The sequence below is a fragment of the Capsicum annuum genome, chromosome 7 (assembly GCF_002878395.1).
Source record: "Capsicum annuum cultivar UCD-10X-F1 chromosome 7, UCD10Xv1.1, whole genome shotgun sequence".
Taxonomy (NCBI): Eukaryota; Viridiplantae; Streptophyta; class Magnoliopsida; order Solanales; family Solanaceae; genus Capsicum; species Capsicum annuum.
In genome coordinates, this window is record NC_061117.1 from 171,277,878 (window position 1) to 171,292,570 (window position 14,693).

The 14,693-nt window shown below is 35.9% G+C and overlaps 1 protein-coding gene across 1 annotated transcript; it reads left to right on the top strand.

Moving 5' to 3' along the window:
- The first annotated feature begins 640 nt into the window (after window positions 1–640).
- LOC107878180 (clathrin coat assembly protein AP180-like) lies at window positions 641–3,936 on the top strand. The gene has a single exon (XM_016725097.2). The coding sequence runs from the start codon at window positions 1,444–1,446 to the stop codon at window positions 3,733–3,735; it is 2,292 nt and encodes a 763-aa protein (XP_016580583.1). The 5' UTR covers window positions 641–1,443; the 3' UTR covers window positions 3,736–3,936.
- The last annotated feature ends 10,757 nt before the right edge of the window (window positions 3,937–14,693 follow it).

Genomic DNA, 14,693 nt, shown 5'->3' on the forward strand with positions numbered 1-14,693 from the left:
ATTTATTGAAGAAATTAGTATTAGAAAAAGTGACTTTATGAAATAATAACATCATTAGTTGAGTGAAAATCAAGCCGGCCTAGATTCTGGGACGATCTTAATATTAAATGTAGGGTTTAACTCAATTCACATAGGAGTGGGGAGACTCAAAGTATGTACATTCCGTTTTGTGAACAAATTCAGGTCCAGCTGATGAATGAAATAACAATTTCAAAGAAGAACAGCAGATCACCATTTTTTTTGACAGTTAATAGTATTTAAAAGATACTAGTAGGATCTAATGGACAATAATTAGTAAATACTCTCACCGTTTCGGAATAAGTGAATTGTTGAAGTATTTATTGGTGTCTCACCGTTTCGGAATAAGTGAATTGTTGAAGTATTTATTGGTGTTTCAAAATAAGTGAATCGTTAAATTTTTTTTTCAAATTTACCCTTATGATTTGACAACCAATTAATTTTTCAAAAGGTATGACAAGGTCAATTGTTTTTTTTTGGTAAAAATGAAAAGTTATGTTAAATTTATGTCTTTAATATTTTTTCTTTAATTTGTGTGTCAAAATTCAACAATTTATTTATTATGAAACGGAGGGAGTAGTATTATCTTTATATTAGATAGATGCTTAGGTTATACAACAATAACATATCGTGCGGGATCTAAGAAGAATGTGATATAAGCAAATCTTATCGCTACTTTGAGGGGCAGTGTTATTTATCATTATTCCTATAGCAAGTATCTGTTCAATAAATAATGGAGTTTGTATTTTTTTTTTAACTTTTCATGCCTTTTGTATAAGAAGTATTTTATATTACATGCGACTATGAGTCCTTTTAGTGGCTGTGATAGAATTTCGTACCAAGACTGAGAGAAACTCATGGAGATCCTCTCATTTTTCACATCAGAAACAGAAACGCAATGACTGATTCAGATCGAAGAAAAAAAGAACATGGAAAAACGACCATCTTTCAAATGTCTTCTAGACTAACTCCATCTTGTTCGACTAGCATTTCCGATCCTGGTCATTCATAGATAGTTGGCACTTTTAGTCCTAAGCTATCGCTCGTTCCCAATAGCCGCCGCAGTTCTGCCTTTCCCCTATTTCGTTAAAAACAGGAATTGGAATTGATCTGACAATAGCTAAGGAAAATCTATCTCTCTACCTTTCCCCCTGAAACATTAAATCTTGTCATCAATAAATTTTATCATCAAAAACAAATCTTCTTGTTTGATCTCTTACGTGGTGATCAGAAGCTACGAGAAAGATTTTAAAAAATCAATATCCCGGCTCCAATAACTTCCTCGTAATGGAGGTGAGGTACTTCTTTTATTTGAAAAAAGGATCAATCACATGATCATGTTTTGTACAAATTTTCTGCATTAAATTAAGAAATTGGACAAAGGGAAAAAAATAAGAAGAAACAGGAGTTATTAGAGTGACTAACATGCCAAGCAAGCTAAAGAAGGCAATTGCTGCAGTGAAAGATCAAACCAGCATTAGCCTTGCCAAAGTTTCTAGCAACACTTCCTCAACACTTGAAGTTGCTGTCTTAAAAGCCACCACACACGATGATGTCCCTGTTGATGAGCGTTACATTCATGAGGTTGTCCAATTAGTCTCCTCCAACAAGGCCTACGCAGCTGCATGTGCTCGTGCCATTGGCAAACGCATTGGTCGTACTAGGAATTGGATCGTCGCCCTCAAATCTTTAATGCTTGTCCTTAGAATCTTCCAAGATGGCGATCCTTATTTCCCTCGAGAAGTCCTTCATGCCATGAAACGTGGCACCAAAATTCTCAACCTTTCCAATTTTCGCGATGATTCAAATTCTAGCCCCTGGGATTTCACCGCCTTTATTAGAACGTTTGCACTTTATCTTGATGAGCGTTTAGATTGTTTTCTCACGGGAAAACTCCAAAGGCGGTGCAATTACAACGACCCTGTAAACTCCACCTATTCACGGAGTTGCAGTGATATTAGCAGGAGTAGGAGGAGCAGGAGCACGACTAATGAGGCGATACGCGAAATGAAACCAGCAATGCTACTTGACAAGATTTCGTATTGGCAAAGATTGCTTGAAAGGGCAATTGCTACACGGCCAACAGGTGCAGCCAAGACCAATTCTCTAGTACTAGCTGCTCTATATGATGTGGTACAAGAAAGTTTTGATCTTTACAAGGATATCTCTGATGGGCTTGCTCTTGTTCTTGATAGTTTTTTCCATTTACCATACCAAACATGTGTAAATGCCTTTCAAACTTGTGTTAGATCAGCGAAGCAATTCGAGGAGGTCAGCACATTTTATTCGTTATGTAAAGACATTGGTGTTGGCAGGACATCACTGTATCCGAGTGTACAAACTATAAGCGAGGAGTTAATTGAGTCATTACAAGAATTTCTCAAGGACAAATCTTCATTTCCAGTGAAATCTTCAGCAGATTTGATTCCTCAAGGACAAGTTTCAAAGAAGTTCTCAAGAAGTGGGTTTGACAGTTATGGTGGACAATCTGAGTTCTCTCTTGCAACGACTGAGACATATTCAGGTAGGAGTACTCCAACTGCTTCAGGGAACGGTTCGCCTTCTAGTTCACTAGAAGATCTAATAAAAGCCACGGTAACAGGGAGGAGCCCGTCTATTTCAATCGATTTGGAGGCCTATTCGGATATTCAATCAAAGAAGCCATTTAATGACGATGTGTGCGATACAGGTTCTGCAAGATCATTGCCAGTGTCCATGACTGATCTTGTTTCTTTATCAGAAGATAATGGAAACGAAGGCAATGAGGACGAAGTACAAGATCAGAAGCAGCAACCTGTTGAAGAGAAAGCAAAAGAACTTGACACTAAAGAAGCTAAACAAGAACAGATAAAGGAGAAACAAAAGCCTACATTAGATTCTTTAAGTTCAGTCAAAGGATGGGAAGATGTACTTAATGAGGCCTTAGTGTCATCCCCTTCTTTTAACGCCTTTCCAGACCAACAAGAACCAAAAGAGGTGCCAAGAAATGGAGAAAATATGTCCTCTGTTGAGGCTTCTTCAAGCACTGGTTGGGATTTGACACTATTTGAAGCAACCCCACAAGCAAAATCAGGACAACCCATGCCTAGTGCTGCTTCTAACGACGTTAACAGCTTCAATGCCTCCACATTGCCATTACCATCTTTCAGTGCCTTTCCAGAAAGGCAAGAACCAGAACAAGTATCAAGAAATGGTGCAAGTAGTGTATTGGATATGGTATTATTTGAAGCAACCCCACAATCAGAAGCATCACAACCTATGCCTACTACCTCCGACAACGTTAACAGCTTCTATTCTTCCTATTTGAACGAATTGTATAATCAAAATTCAACGACGTTGTTTCCAAATACTGGCCTAAAACCAATGCCTCATATGATCAACAACTATAATCAAATTCCAGTTATGGAACCAGCCAACCATTACAATCCTTTTTTACAAGACACATTGACGGAGCAGTATGCAATGCAAAATGCGGATACTAACACAGCTACAAGCATGTACTCTTCAACACCTTTGCCTACATTTCAAGCAACACCAACTTTTAGTGGTCAGAATCCATCCTCAACAATGCAAACTGATCTGAATTCCGATCCATTTGGTACATTTCTGAGTAGTGATCAGATGTTAAACGGTGCAATGAGTCAGAAAGATTTTTCGGATCAACAACAATTATGGTTACAGAACCAAAACAAGATCATAGCTAAGCATTTGTCTTAATTTTTGTTTCTTTAAGCTTAGATGCCAATTTCGTTGTCAAATTTCCCTTTTGCTTTTATTCGTACTTTTGCTCTTGCAGTTTTCACTATGACATTGTTCAATCTGTTTTGCCAATGTTTCTGAGTTTGAATTAGAATAGTCAAACACTTTGAAACTACAGCCTGAAAAGGGAAGATACAAACATTCTCAAACTTTTTGTGATGGACTTCTTGAGTAATGTGATTATTTCATTTAAAAGTTTAAACGATTAGACATACCCTCTTTTTAATTTACTTAAGTATGACTTAGTAGATGTGATCTGAATAATAGTTCAGATCCTAAGTTTATTTTTATTGAGAGTAACCTCTAATGTCATAGAAAAACTCAATCTGTTCAATTCTATTAGGTTGCCATCTCCATTATATGCATCTAAGCCTTTGTTTAATTCCAAACAATGTGAATTCCGACTCAGACCTTCTGAGAAAGGTTCTTAAACATAAGTTGATTTCTTCTTATCTTTAGTTTCTTGGACAAAGTTATCTGGTACTCGTTGTTGGGAGGTGCCAAGTATTATGTAGTATTAGTCGAAGTGCACGGAATCTGATTCAAACACCATGGTTATTTTTAAAAAAAATCAAAATTGATAGTAAAATCTTGGGTCCTTTTGGACCACCCTAATCTCCCAACTTAAAGACATCACAGAACATCATCACAATAATCAATTCAAAGACTTGCAGTATTAACTATACTAAAGGCTTGCCCACAGCCAGCTCAAGATCTTGTCTCTATTTTATCAATCAAAGAGTCAGTGAGATAAATTTAAGTAGGACAACTAAGTTAACATTATTGATAGGAGTACGTAATGTTGTTTGGGGTACACAATCTATATGTTTGCACAAACACTTCAACACAAGTTCAAGACTGTTTCAAGAACACCTATGAAGTATTGACACCTTCAACACAAGTTCAATTAAACTATCAAAGAAGTATGTTATATAAAATAAACAAGATGATGTAAAAACAAAACCAAGTCCTCTGATTTGACGTAGTGCCCTTAAAAATTAATTCTCCTCAAATACCCGAGGTTGCAAAATTTTTCCTCCCAGGATAAAATGACTCACAATCTAAATGTGGCGGTACTTCAAACGTTCAGATTCTTCGAACACACTCAACGGCGAATGATCACAAAGAGTTTTTAGAAGTAGAAGAGTATTTGTTCAGTCTGAAAAATTTCGTGTCTACCTGAGGAAAAAGTTCAGGTATTTATAGTCATCAAGTGCCTCTTCGAAAAGGAAGCAATGGTTCATCGGAAAGGTGTATCACTTCGGAACAGTCAGGTCTGTCCATTCCAAAACAGTGTGTCTTTTCTGAAGTCACATCCGACCGAACAGTCACCCCTTTTTCGAAACAGTATGTCATTTTGTCAAAGGGTTGCGTCTCTTTCGAGTAACGTTTCTGGGTTTCTGCATGGCGCTTTATCGAGAAAAAATATTTTTCATTTTTCCATGGATTTTTCGGATTAATAATTCCACTTGTTTTTCTAAGTTTCAAATAAACTTTGTCTAAAAAATTAATCTGATCGATTATTTGACAAATCCAAAGCCGAAGTCAAGCCGAGTGAGTAACGACGACAACGGTGCCAGGCACCTCTTGGTTGTTGCCTCACTATCCACTTGAATGTGTATTTCTTAATAAGAACACATGAAAATTGTTATCTCCCATCAATGTAGGTGAAGTATACTTTCCTTAAGTGAGTACATTTTCCCTCCATTTTTTATTTGCACCAATTAAACCCAACAATCCCCACGTGAATGGAGAATGGTTACTCTTTATAAAACTTTACGGACAAGTATGTGATCAATAAGTAAAGACTGATTGCATCTGGATAAGTGGGTTTTTCTTTGAACTTTTCATAGTAAACATGCATCGGATGCACTCGGTCAATCGATAAATTTGATATCTTTGAACCGGCGAGCTTTAATATACACCTAGACAATACATGTCACACAACTAGTCTTTTACCATCTATGGTTCTCACAGTTTTGTTCGTTTCATCCATGAACACGTCTTGGTTTCATGAGAGCATAGAGAATAGGCCTTTACTAATATTTTCCTTGAAGCGGCTTCCACTTCACCCTCACATATGTGATTTCTAAATATTTAGTCCTATAGATTAAACTATTTGGTTAATCTGCCAAACTTAGATAATCATTAAAAGGCTTCACAACATAAGCCTTATCCTTGTTTACTAAACATTGTCTGCATCATGAGAATGGATTGGGTATATTGATAATGTTAAACCTATCAGTTGCAACTTTATTTGATCTCTTTAAACCTATTTCTTAGGATCTCCAGTTTTCTAGGTAGAGTTACCGCCCTGCTGACTTGTCCTAGATTATAAATCGATTCTCTTCGATATTCTCTTAACTCCCTCTCTAGATAGGCCTTTTGTAAGTTGATCCGACATATTATCCTTAGGCTTCACATAGTCAACAATGATTATTTTACCAGAGAGTAGCTATCTAACGGTATTATGTCACCATCTTATATAACGAGATTTGACAAACCCAGAACAAAGTCGAAGCTGAAGCCAAAGCCAAAGACGAGCGAAGTGAGCGAGCGACGATGACGACAACGCGAGACATCTCTTATTTCTTGCCTTACTATCCACTTGAAAGTGTGTTTCTTAATAAGAACACATGAAAGTTGTTTTCTCCCACCAATGTGGGAGAAGTATACTTTCCTTAAGAGAGTACATTTTCCCTCCATTTTTTATTTACACCAATTGAACCCAACAATCCCCCATATGAATGGGGAGTGAATACTCTTTATAAAACTTTACGGACAAGTATGTGATCAGTAAGGAAAGACCGATTGCATCTGGATAAGTGAGTTTTTCTTTGAACTTTCCGAAGTGAACATGCATCAGATGCATTCGGTCAATCGATAGATTTGATATCTTTAAACCGTCGAGCTTTAATGTACACCTAGACAACACATGTCACACAACTAGCCTTTTACTGTATATGGTTCTCACGATTTTGTTTGTTTCGGCTATGAACACATTCTTTTTTCATGAGAGCTTCTAGAATAGGCCTTTACTAACATTCTCTTTAAAGCGGTTTCCCCTTCACCCTCACATTGGTGATTTCTAAATGGTCAATCCTATAGATTAAACTATTTGGTCAAATCTTTCAAATTTAGATAATCATTAAAAGGCTTCACACCATAAGTCTTATCCTTGTTTACTAAACATTGTCTATATTATGAGAATGAATTGTGTATATTGACAATGTTGAACCTATCAATCACAACTTTGTTTGATCTCCTTAGACCTAGCTCGTGGGATCTCCAGTCTGCTAGGTAGAGTTACCGCTCTGCTGACTTGTCCTAGGCCGTAAATTGATTTCCTTTGATGTTCTCTCAACTCCCTATCTAGATAGGCCCTTTGTAAGTGGATCCGACATATTTTCCTTAGACTTCACATAGTCAACAGTGATAATTCCATTAGGGTATAGTTCTCTACAGTATTATGTCTCCATCTTATATAATGAGATTTTACAAACCCAAATCCAAAGTCGAAGCCAAGCAAGCGATGACGATGAAAATGCGTGATACCTCTTGGTTCTTACCTCGCTATCCACTTGAAGGTATGTTTCTTAATAAGAATACATATAAGTTGCTTTCTCCCACCAATGTGGGAAAAGTATACTTTCCTTAAGAGAGTACACTTTCTCTCCATTTTCCATTTACACCAATTGAACACTCTCCCACATGAATGGAGAGTGGCTACTCTTTACAAAACTTTACGAATAAGTATGTGATCCACAAGCAAAGACTGATTGTATCTGGATAGTGAATTTTTCTTTGAACTTTTCATAGTGAACATGCATCGAATGCACGTGGTCAATCGATAGATTTGATATCTTTGAACCATCGAGCTTTAATGTACACCTAGACAACACATGTCACACAACTAGTTTTTTTACCATTTATGGTTCTCACGATTTTGTTCGTTTTGTCCATGAAATCATCCTGGTTTTATGAGAGCTTGGAGAATAGGCCTTCATTAACATTCTCCTTGAAGCGGCTTCCACTTCACCCTCACATAGTTAATTTCTAAACGTTCAGTCCTATAGATTAAACTATTTGATCAAATCTGTTTAATTTAGAAAATCATTAAAAGGCTTCACACCATAAGTCTTATCCTTGTTTACTAAACATTGTATACATCATGAGAATGGGTTGGGTATATTAACAATGTTGAACCTATCAGTCACAACTTTGTTTGATCTCCTTGGACCTAGCTCTTGGGATCTCCGGTCTGCTAGATAGAGTTACTGTTATGCTGACTTGTTCTTGGCCATAAATCGATTCCCTTCGATATTCTCTCAGCTCCCTCACTATATAGGTCTTTTGTAAGTAGATCCGACATTTTATCCTTAGACTTCACATAGTCAACAGTGATAATTCCACTAGAGAGTAGTTCTCTAACGGTATTATGTCTCCGTCTTATATGATGATATTTATCGTTATACATCATGCTCTCTGCCCCACCTATTGTCGCTTGGCTATCATAGTGTATATGATATGATACAAATTTGGTACGTATCAAAAACAAGACAAAAATAGTCCACAAATAAAGAGAAGCCCGAGAGCTCAACAAACACCAAATCTCGGTTCCAACAACATCAAGAAATAAGGTGTAAATGACACCAAAAGTACTAAAAACAACAAGAGATAAACAACAATAACGAGAGGAACAACACTACAATAACAACAATCCAATGATTACAAGATTACAAGAACAACAAGAACCAAACAATTCACTAAACTACACAACTAGTACATGATATATAAAGACAGGAAGTGAGATATACACTATTACAAGGTTAAGAACCCAAAGATGTATTAAATATTAGGACCCCTAAGACTTACAATAGCAACACCACACTCTTATATGACACAAGAGGGATTCCACTGCTCAAGCACCAACGTTTCCAAGCAATACACAATCACAAGTGAATCCACACTTGTTTATGTCCTAGTTTAGGCCTAGAGACCCCCTCTCTCAAGATATGTGTTCTTTCAACAATATCCAATAAAAACTAAGAAAATAAACCCTACAAGGTTTTATTTATACAATATTACAAACAATAGAGAAATGACAAAAGAGCCCTTTATTGACTAGTCTTAAAAAATACTCAAAAGTATCATGATCATGATCATACTTGTATCATCCTCTACATCTTGAGAGGAATTTGACCACAAATTCACGGGATCACCTCTTTTACAAAGGCACTTCACAATCTCCTTCTTCCGGCCACGTATCTTCTCCTTCTCTTTATTTTGCACTTCGGCTTCTTTTTGCTCTCCATCTTGTGATTTGTCATCATTCTTAACCGATTCAATGCCCACTTCTTCTCCAAGATAATACAATCTAGCCTTCTTAGGATCATATTCTGCCGGTTTGGGCACTCACTAGCCTTGTGCCCTTACTCTTAACACTTAAAGCATTGAAACCCCTTGGGATTGGAAGTAGAATTCAATTTACCTTCATACCTTGGAGGATGTTTTTGCAAACCCTTAGTGGCCTTGGGTTGGGTAGCCATGAATGAGTTCTCTTTGAGCTCCCTCTCAACCTCTAAAACCGCATGGAAGATGCCATCTACGGTGTCGAATTTATGAAGCATCATGCGAGTGGAGATGTCCTTGTTTAACCCAACCTTGAAGCGCACAATGTCATGACTTACTTGCTCGCCTCGGTGGTCAAGTTTCAACATTAATTGTTGAAATTCATCATCGTAATCCATGACACTCTTGCTCCCTTACCTCAAATTATACAATTTGGCAAGAAGCTCATGACTATAAGTCTCGGGAAAGTACCGTTGCCACATAAGGTTCTTTAACCAAAACCAAGGAGGAAGTTTTCCCTCAATCATCTCATTCCCAAACCGTTTAACATACTCCCACTATGTATTAGCATACCCTTCGAAGTGATCTATAGCATAGCAACTTTTTTTTCTTTGGTGAGATCACTAAGTTGGAAAATCTTATCACAAGACGACTCACATACAAGGAAGGCTTCAGGATCACTCTCACCTTTGAAAATGGTAAGGCTCACTTTGATGGAATTGAGACTTACATCTCGGTTTGGATGAATATATCTTACCTCTCGATCTAACTCCCCATGTCTACCCCTCATTCTTTTTTCCCTCAAGTAAACATCATCATACGACCCATAACTACCATGTTGTTCTCCCCTACCATAGCCCTCATCATGGACGGGTCTATTTGGGTTAAGTGGAGCTTGTAGTGGCGGGATTAGATTTGGATAGTGAGGTCTTTGGTCAAGTAGAGTTTGGATAAGAGGGTTCAGGTTTGGTGGTGGTATTTGGGTTCCAATCCCTTCTTGTTGGACTTGGTGAAGTGGAGAATGGTTTGGTATATCTTGTTCTTGGCTTCGGGAGTAGAGATTGGTTAGATTTGTGGCAATTGGTGGATATAGCATTTGGTGCATGGTCCCGGGAGTATTAGTTGGGGAATTGTTTTGAGGTGTGGAAGGTAGACTCCTTTGGCTTTCCACACGTTCTAATCTCCCACTTATTGATGCCACATCCATATCTAATTTCTCAAGACCCACATTCAACCTACCCATATCTCGGGACATAGTTTCAAGGCGAGCCAAAATAAGATTGATGGCATTATTATCCATTGTTTGAGCATTTCAAGCCTCGGGTTCCATTATGGTTATACCAAAAATAACCCTTCAAGTTATAGTCCAACAAAACACCCAATCATTCCACAACGCCACATACAACAATACAATACAAATTCTACAAAACAAAACATACGTGAGTTCAAAACAATCTCCCACAGTGAGATTCCACCTTCAGGTTTCTTCAAACTCAAGCTTAACAAAGGTGGATGGCTCAAATAACCTCTAATTTAGCTCAAATTCTAACCCTATACTCCTATGGTGTTAGAGAACAAAATCTAACACTTAAAACACAGGAAGAACTCAAAATTTGACCTAGGGTCAAAAATGGGTTTAGTTTTTTTTTTTTTGGGAGGATTTTCGATTTTGACACTTTCTTTTTGTTGGGATTTTCAATTTATAGACTCTAGTAGTGTTAGGAAACAAGGATCTAACACTAGAAACACACAAAATACACAAAAATCAAGTTTTTTTTAAAGATCCTAAAAACGTGAACGGTAACTTTTTTTCTTTTTCTTCCTTTTCACTTTTTTTTTATTTTCAAGATAATAATCCAAGATTGATTTTATTGGAACAAAATCAAACCTTTCTTTGATACCAAATGATACGATACAAATTTGGTAAGTATTAAAAATAAGCCAAAAATAGTCCACAAACAAAGGGAAACCCGAGAGCTCAACAAACACCAAATCTCGGTTCCAACAACATCAAGAAACAAGGTACAAATGACACCAAAAGCACTAACAACAATAAGAGATAAACAACAATAACTATAGGAACAACACTACAATAACAACAGTCCAACGAACATAAGATTACAATAACAACAATAACCAAATGGTTTACTAGACTACACAACTAGTACATGATATGTAAAGATAGGAAGTGAGACATACACTATTACAAGGTTAAGAACCCAAAGATGTATTAAATCTAAGGACCCTTAAGACTTACAATAGTAACACCACACTCTTACGTGATACAAGAGGGATTCCACCGCTCAAGCACCAACGTTTCCAAGCAATACACAATCACAAGTGAATCCAAACTTGTTCATGTCCTAGTTTAGGCCTAGAAACCCTCTCTCTCAAGAGATGTGTTCTTTCAACAATATCCAACAAAAACTAAGAAAATAAACCCTAAAAGGTTTTATTTATACAATATTACAAATAATAGAGAAATGACAAAAGAACCCTTTAGGGACTAGTCTTCAAAAATACTTAAAAGTGTTATGATCATAATCATACTTGTATCAGTATACCTACTGGTGCCAATGGTTTATGCTAATAAGGAATATCTTTCAAGAAATTTTGAAGCCATTCAGTTTCTTCACCGGCTTTATCTAATGCGATAAATTCAGATTCTATTATAGAGCGAGCAATACGTGTCTGTTTGGAAGATTTCCAAGAGACTGTTCCTCCACCTATAGTAAATATATATTCACTTGCGGATTTTACTTTATTCGGTCCGATGATCCAATTTGCATCATTATATCCTTCAATTACTGCGGGATATTTATTATAATACAAAGCATAGTCTTGATTGTATTTAAGATACCTTAATACTCTTTTCATTGTCATCCAATGAGTTTTATTGAAATTACTCGTGTACCGACTCAATTTACTAATAGCACATGCTATGTCTGCCCGTGTACAATTCATAATATACATTAAACATCCCTACACTCTTGCATAATCCAACTGTGAGTCACTTTCGCCTTTAATTCTTTTGAAGTGCAAAGCTGACGTCCAATGAAGTCTTGGCAATACCGAAATCCAAATACTTGAACTTGTCAAGTACCTTTTCGATGTAATGAGACTGTGATAGTGCCAACCCTTGTGAAGTTTTATAGATTCTTATTCCTAAGATCACATCCGCAACTCTAAGGTCTTTCATATCAAACTTTCTCTCAAGCATTCATTTTCTAGCATTTATGTCAAACATGTCTCTACTGATGATCAACATATCATCACATACAAATAAACAATGACCTTGTGATTTAGAGTGTCTTTAATGTAAACACATTTATCACATTCATTTATCTTGAACCTGTTTGCCAACATGGTTTGGTCAAACTTTGCATGCTACTATTTAGGTATTTGTTTTAGTTCATAAAGTGACTTAACTAGTTTGCACACCTTCTTTTCTTTAATAGGAACCACCAAACACTTGGGTTATTCCATGTAAATTTCTTTATCCAATTATCAATTTAGGAATGTTGTTTTTACATCCATTTGATGGATTTCAAGACCATATACTACCACCAAGATAATTAACATCTGAATTGATGTTATCCTTGTTACAAGCGAGTATGTATCAAAGTAATCAAGGTCTTTCTTCTGTTTGAATCCTTTTATTACAAGCCTTGTCTTGTATTTGTCAATAGTACCATATGTTTTTATTTTCCTTTTGAATATCTATTTAGAACCTAAAGGTTTATTTTATGGAGAAATATCAACACTCCCAAATATGGTTGCTCGAGATTGAATCAATCTCACTATTGACTGCCTCTTTTCAAAAGGATGAGTCTGACAACGACATCACTTCTTTAAATGTTTGAGGCTCATTTTCTAAGATAAATATTACAAAATCCAATCCAAACTAAGTTGGCGTTCTTTGATATGTACTACGTCTTGGATTCTCATCATTATGTACATCCTCACTTGGTTTATCTCTAGGACATTTAGACCTCCACTAGACAGTTCATGTGGTCGTTTAGACCCTCCACTAGCCTGTTCATGTCTAGTTTTATATGGATAAATGTGTTCAAAGAACTCAATATTATCTGATTCAATTATCGTATTTTTATTGATATCCGGATGCTCGAATCTATGAACCAAAGATCGACATGTTTTAGTACTTTTAGCAAATTCTATAAACATACAGTACATAGTTTTAGGTCCTATCTTCACCCGTTTAGGCATAGGAACTTGGACTTTAGCTAGACACTGCCACACTTCGAAATTTTTCAAGTTGCGTTTCCTTCCTTTTCATTTTTTATATGGAATTGATTATGTTTTACTATGGGGCACTCTATTCAGTATTCGGTTAGCTATAAGGATAGCTTCTCTCCATAAGTTTTGCAATAAACCTGAGCTTATAAGAAAGGCATTCATCATTTCCTTTAAGGTTCAGTTCTTCCTTACCGCAATTTCATTAGACTGAGGTGAATGTGAGGCAGTAGTTTGATAGACAATTCTATTCTTTATACATATTTCCGCAAATAGAGATTCATATTCTCCACCCCTATCACTTTTTATCATTTTGATCTTTTTCTCTAACTGATTTTCAACTTCTGTTTTATATTGCCTAAACTCATTTATTGTTTCATCCTTACTGTTTAGAAAATAGGCATAACAGTCCTCATGCAATCATCAATAAAAGTTATAAAATACTTTTTTTCACCACGAGATGATGTTGACTTTATATCACAAATGTAGTGTGGATTAAGTCTAAAGGATTGAAATTTCTTTCAATGGACTTATATGGATGCTTAGCATACTTTGATTTCACACACGTGTGATATTTTGAAGTCCTTCCAAAAAGATGAACTTTTCTATTATTGCAGCAATTTGAAAGGCCTCGTCTACAACCAAACCTACAATAAAATTCATGTGAACATTAAGAACATTTTTAACATGTTCAAATAAGGTATTCACTTTATTCATACCTTCAGTAAGGAGACCGTAGATGATAACTTGCAATTCCTGTACTTGAGATACAATAGTCTTACTGTCAATCATTTTGTATTCAAGGAATCTTGCAACAAAGAACTTTTTAGTTCCAGCTTCATCTGTCATATATTTCTTTTCTAGTGCATTCCACAACTTTTTTGGTGTCTTCATTTCGCTGTAAATAATGTCGAAATCATCTTAGAGGCCACTTAGGATATTATTCCTACATAGTAAATCAGAATGTTTCCATGCCTCTACTACAACGAACCACTCCTTGTCCGTGTTGACACCTAATTTTTGCCCTCCACGACTAAATTTAATCCTGAACTTCTTCAATTTTTAATGAAATCGAAATATTTATTTCATCCGAATAAAAATTGTTCAAAATATTTTTTGTACGTGATTTTGTCATTTTAAGTAGAGATTATATATTATCGTGTTCAATTATACGAGATTATATAATTTGATCACTTAAATATTTATTCTATGGAATATCGAATTTTAATTAAGAATTATTTTGAAAATAAATATAAAATTTTATCAAAATAATTTATTTGAATAAATATGCATTTTATTTTATTAAATTA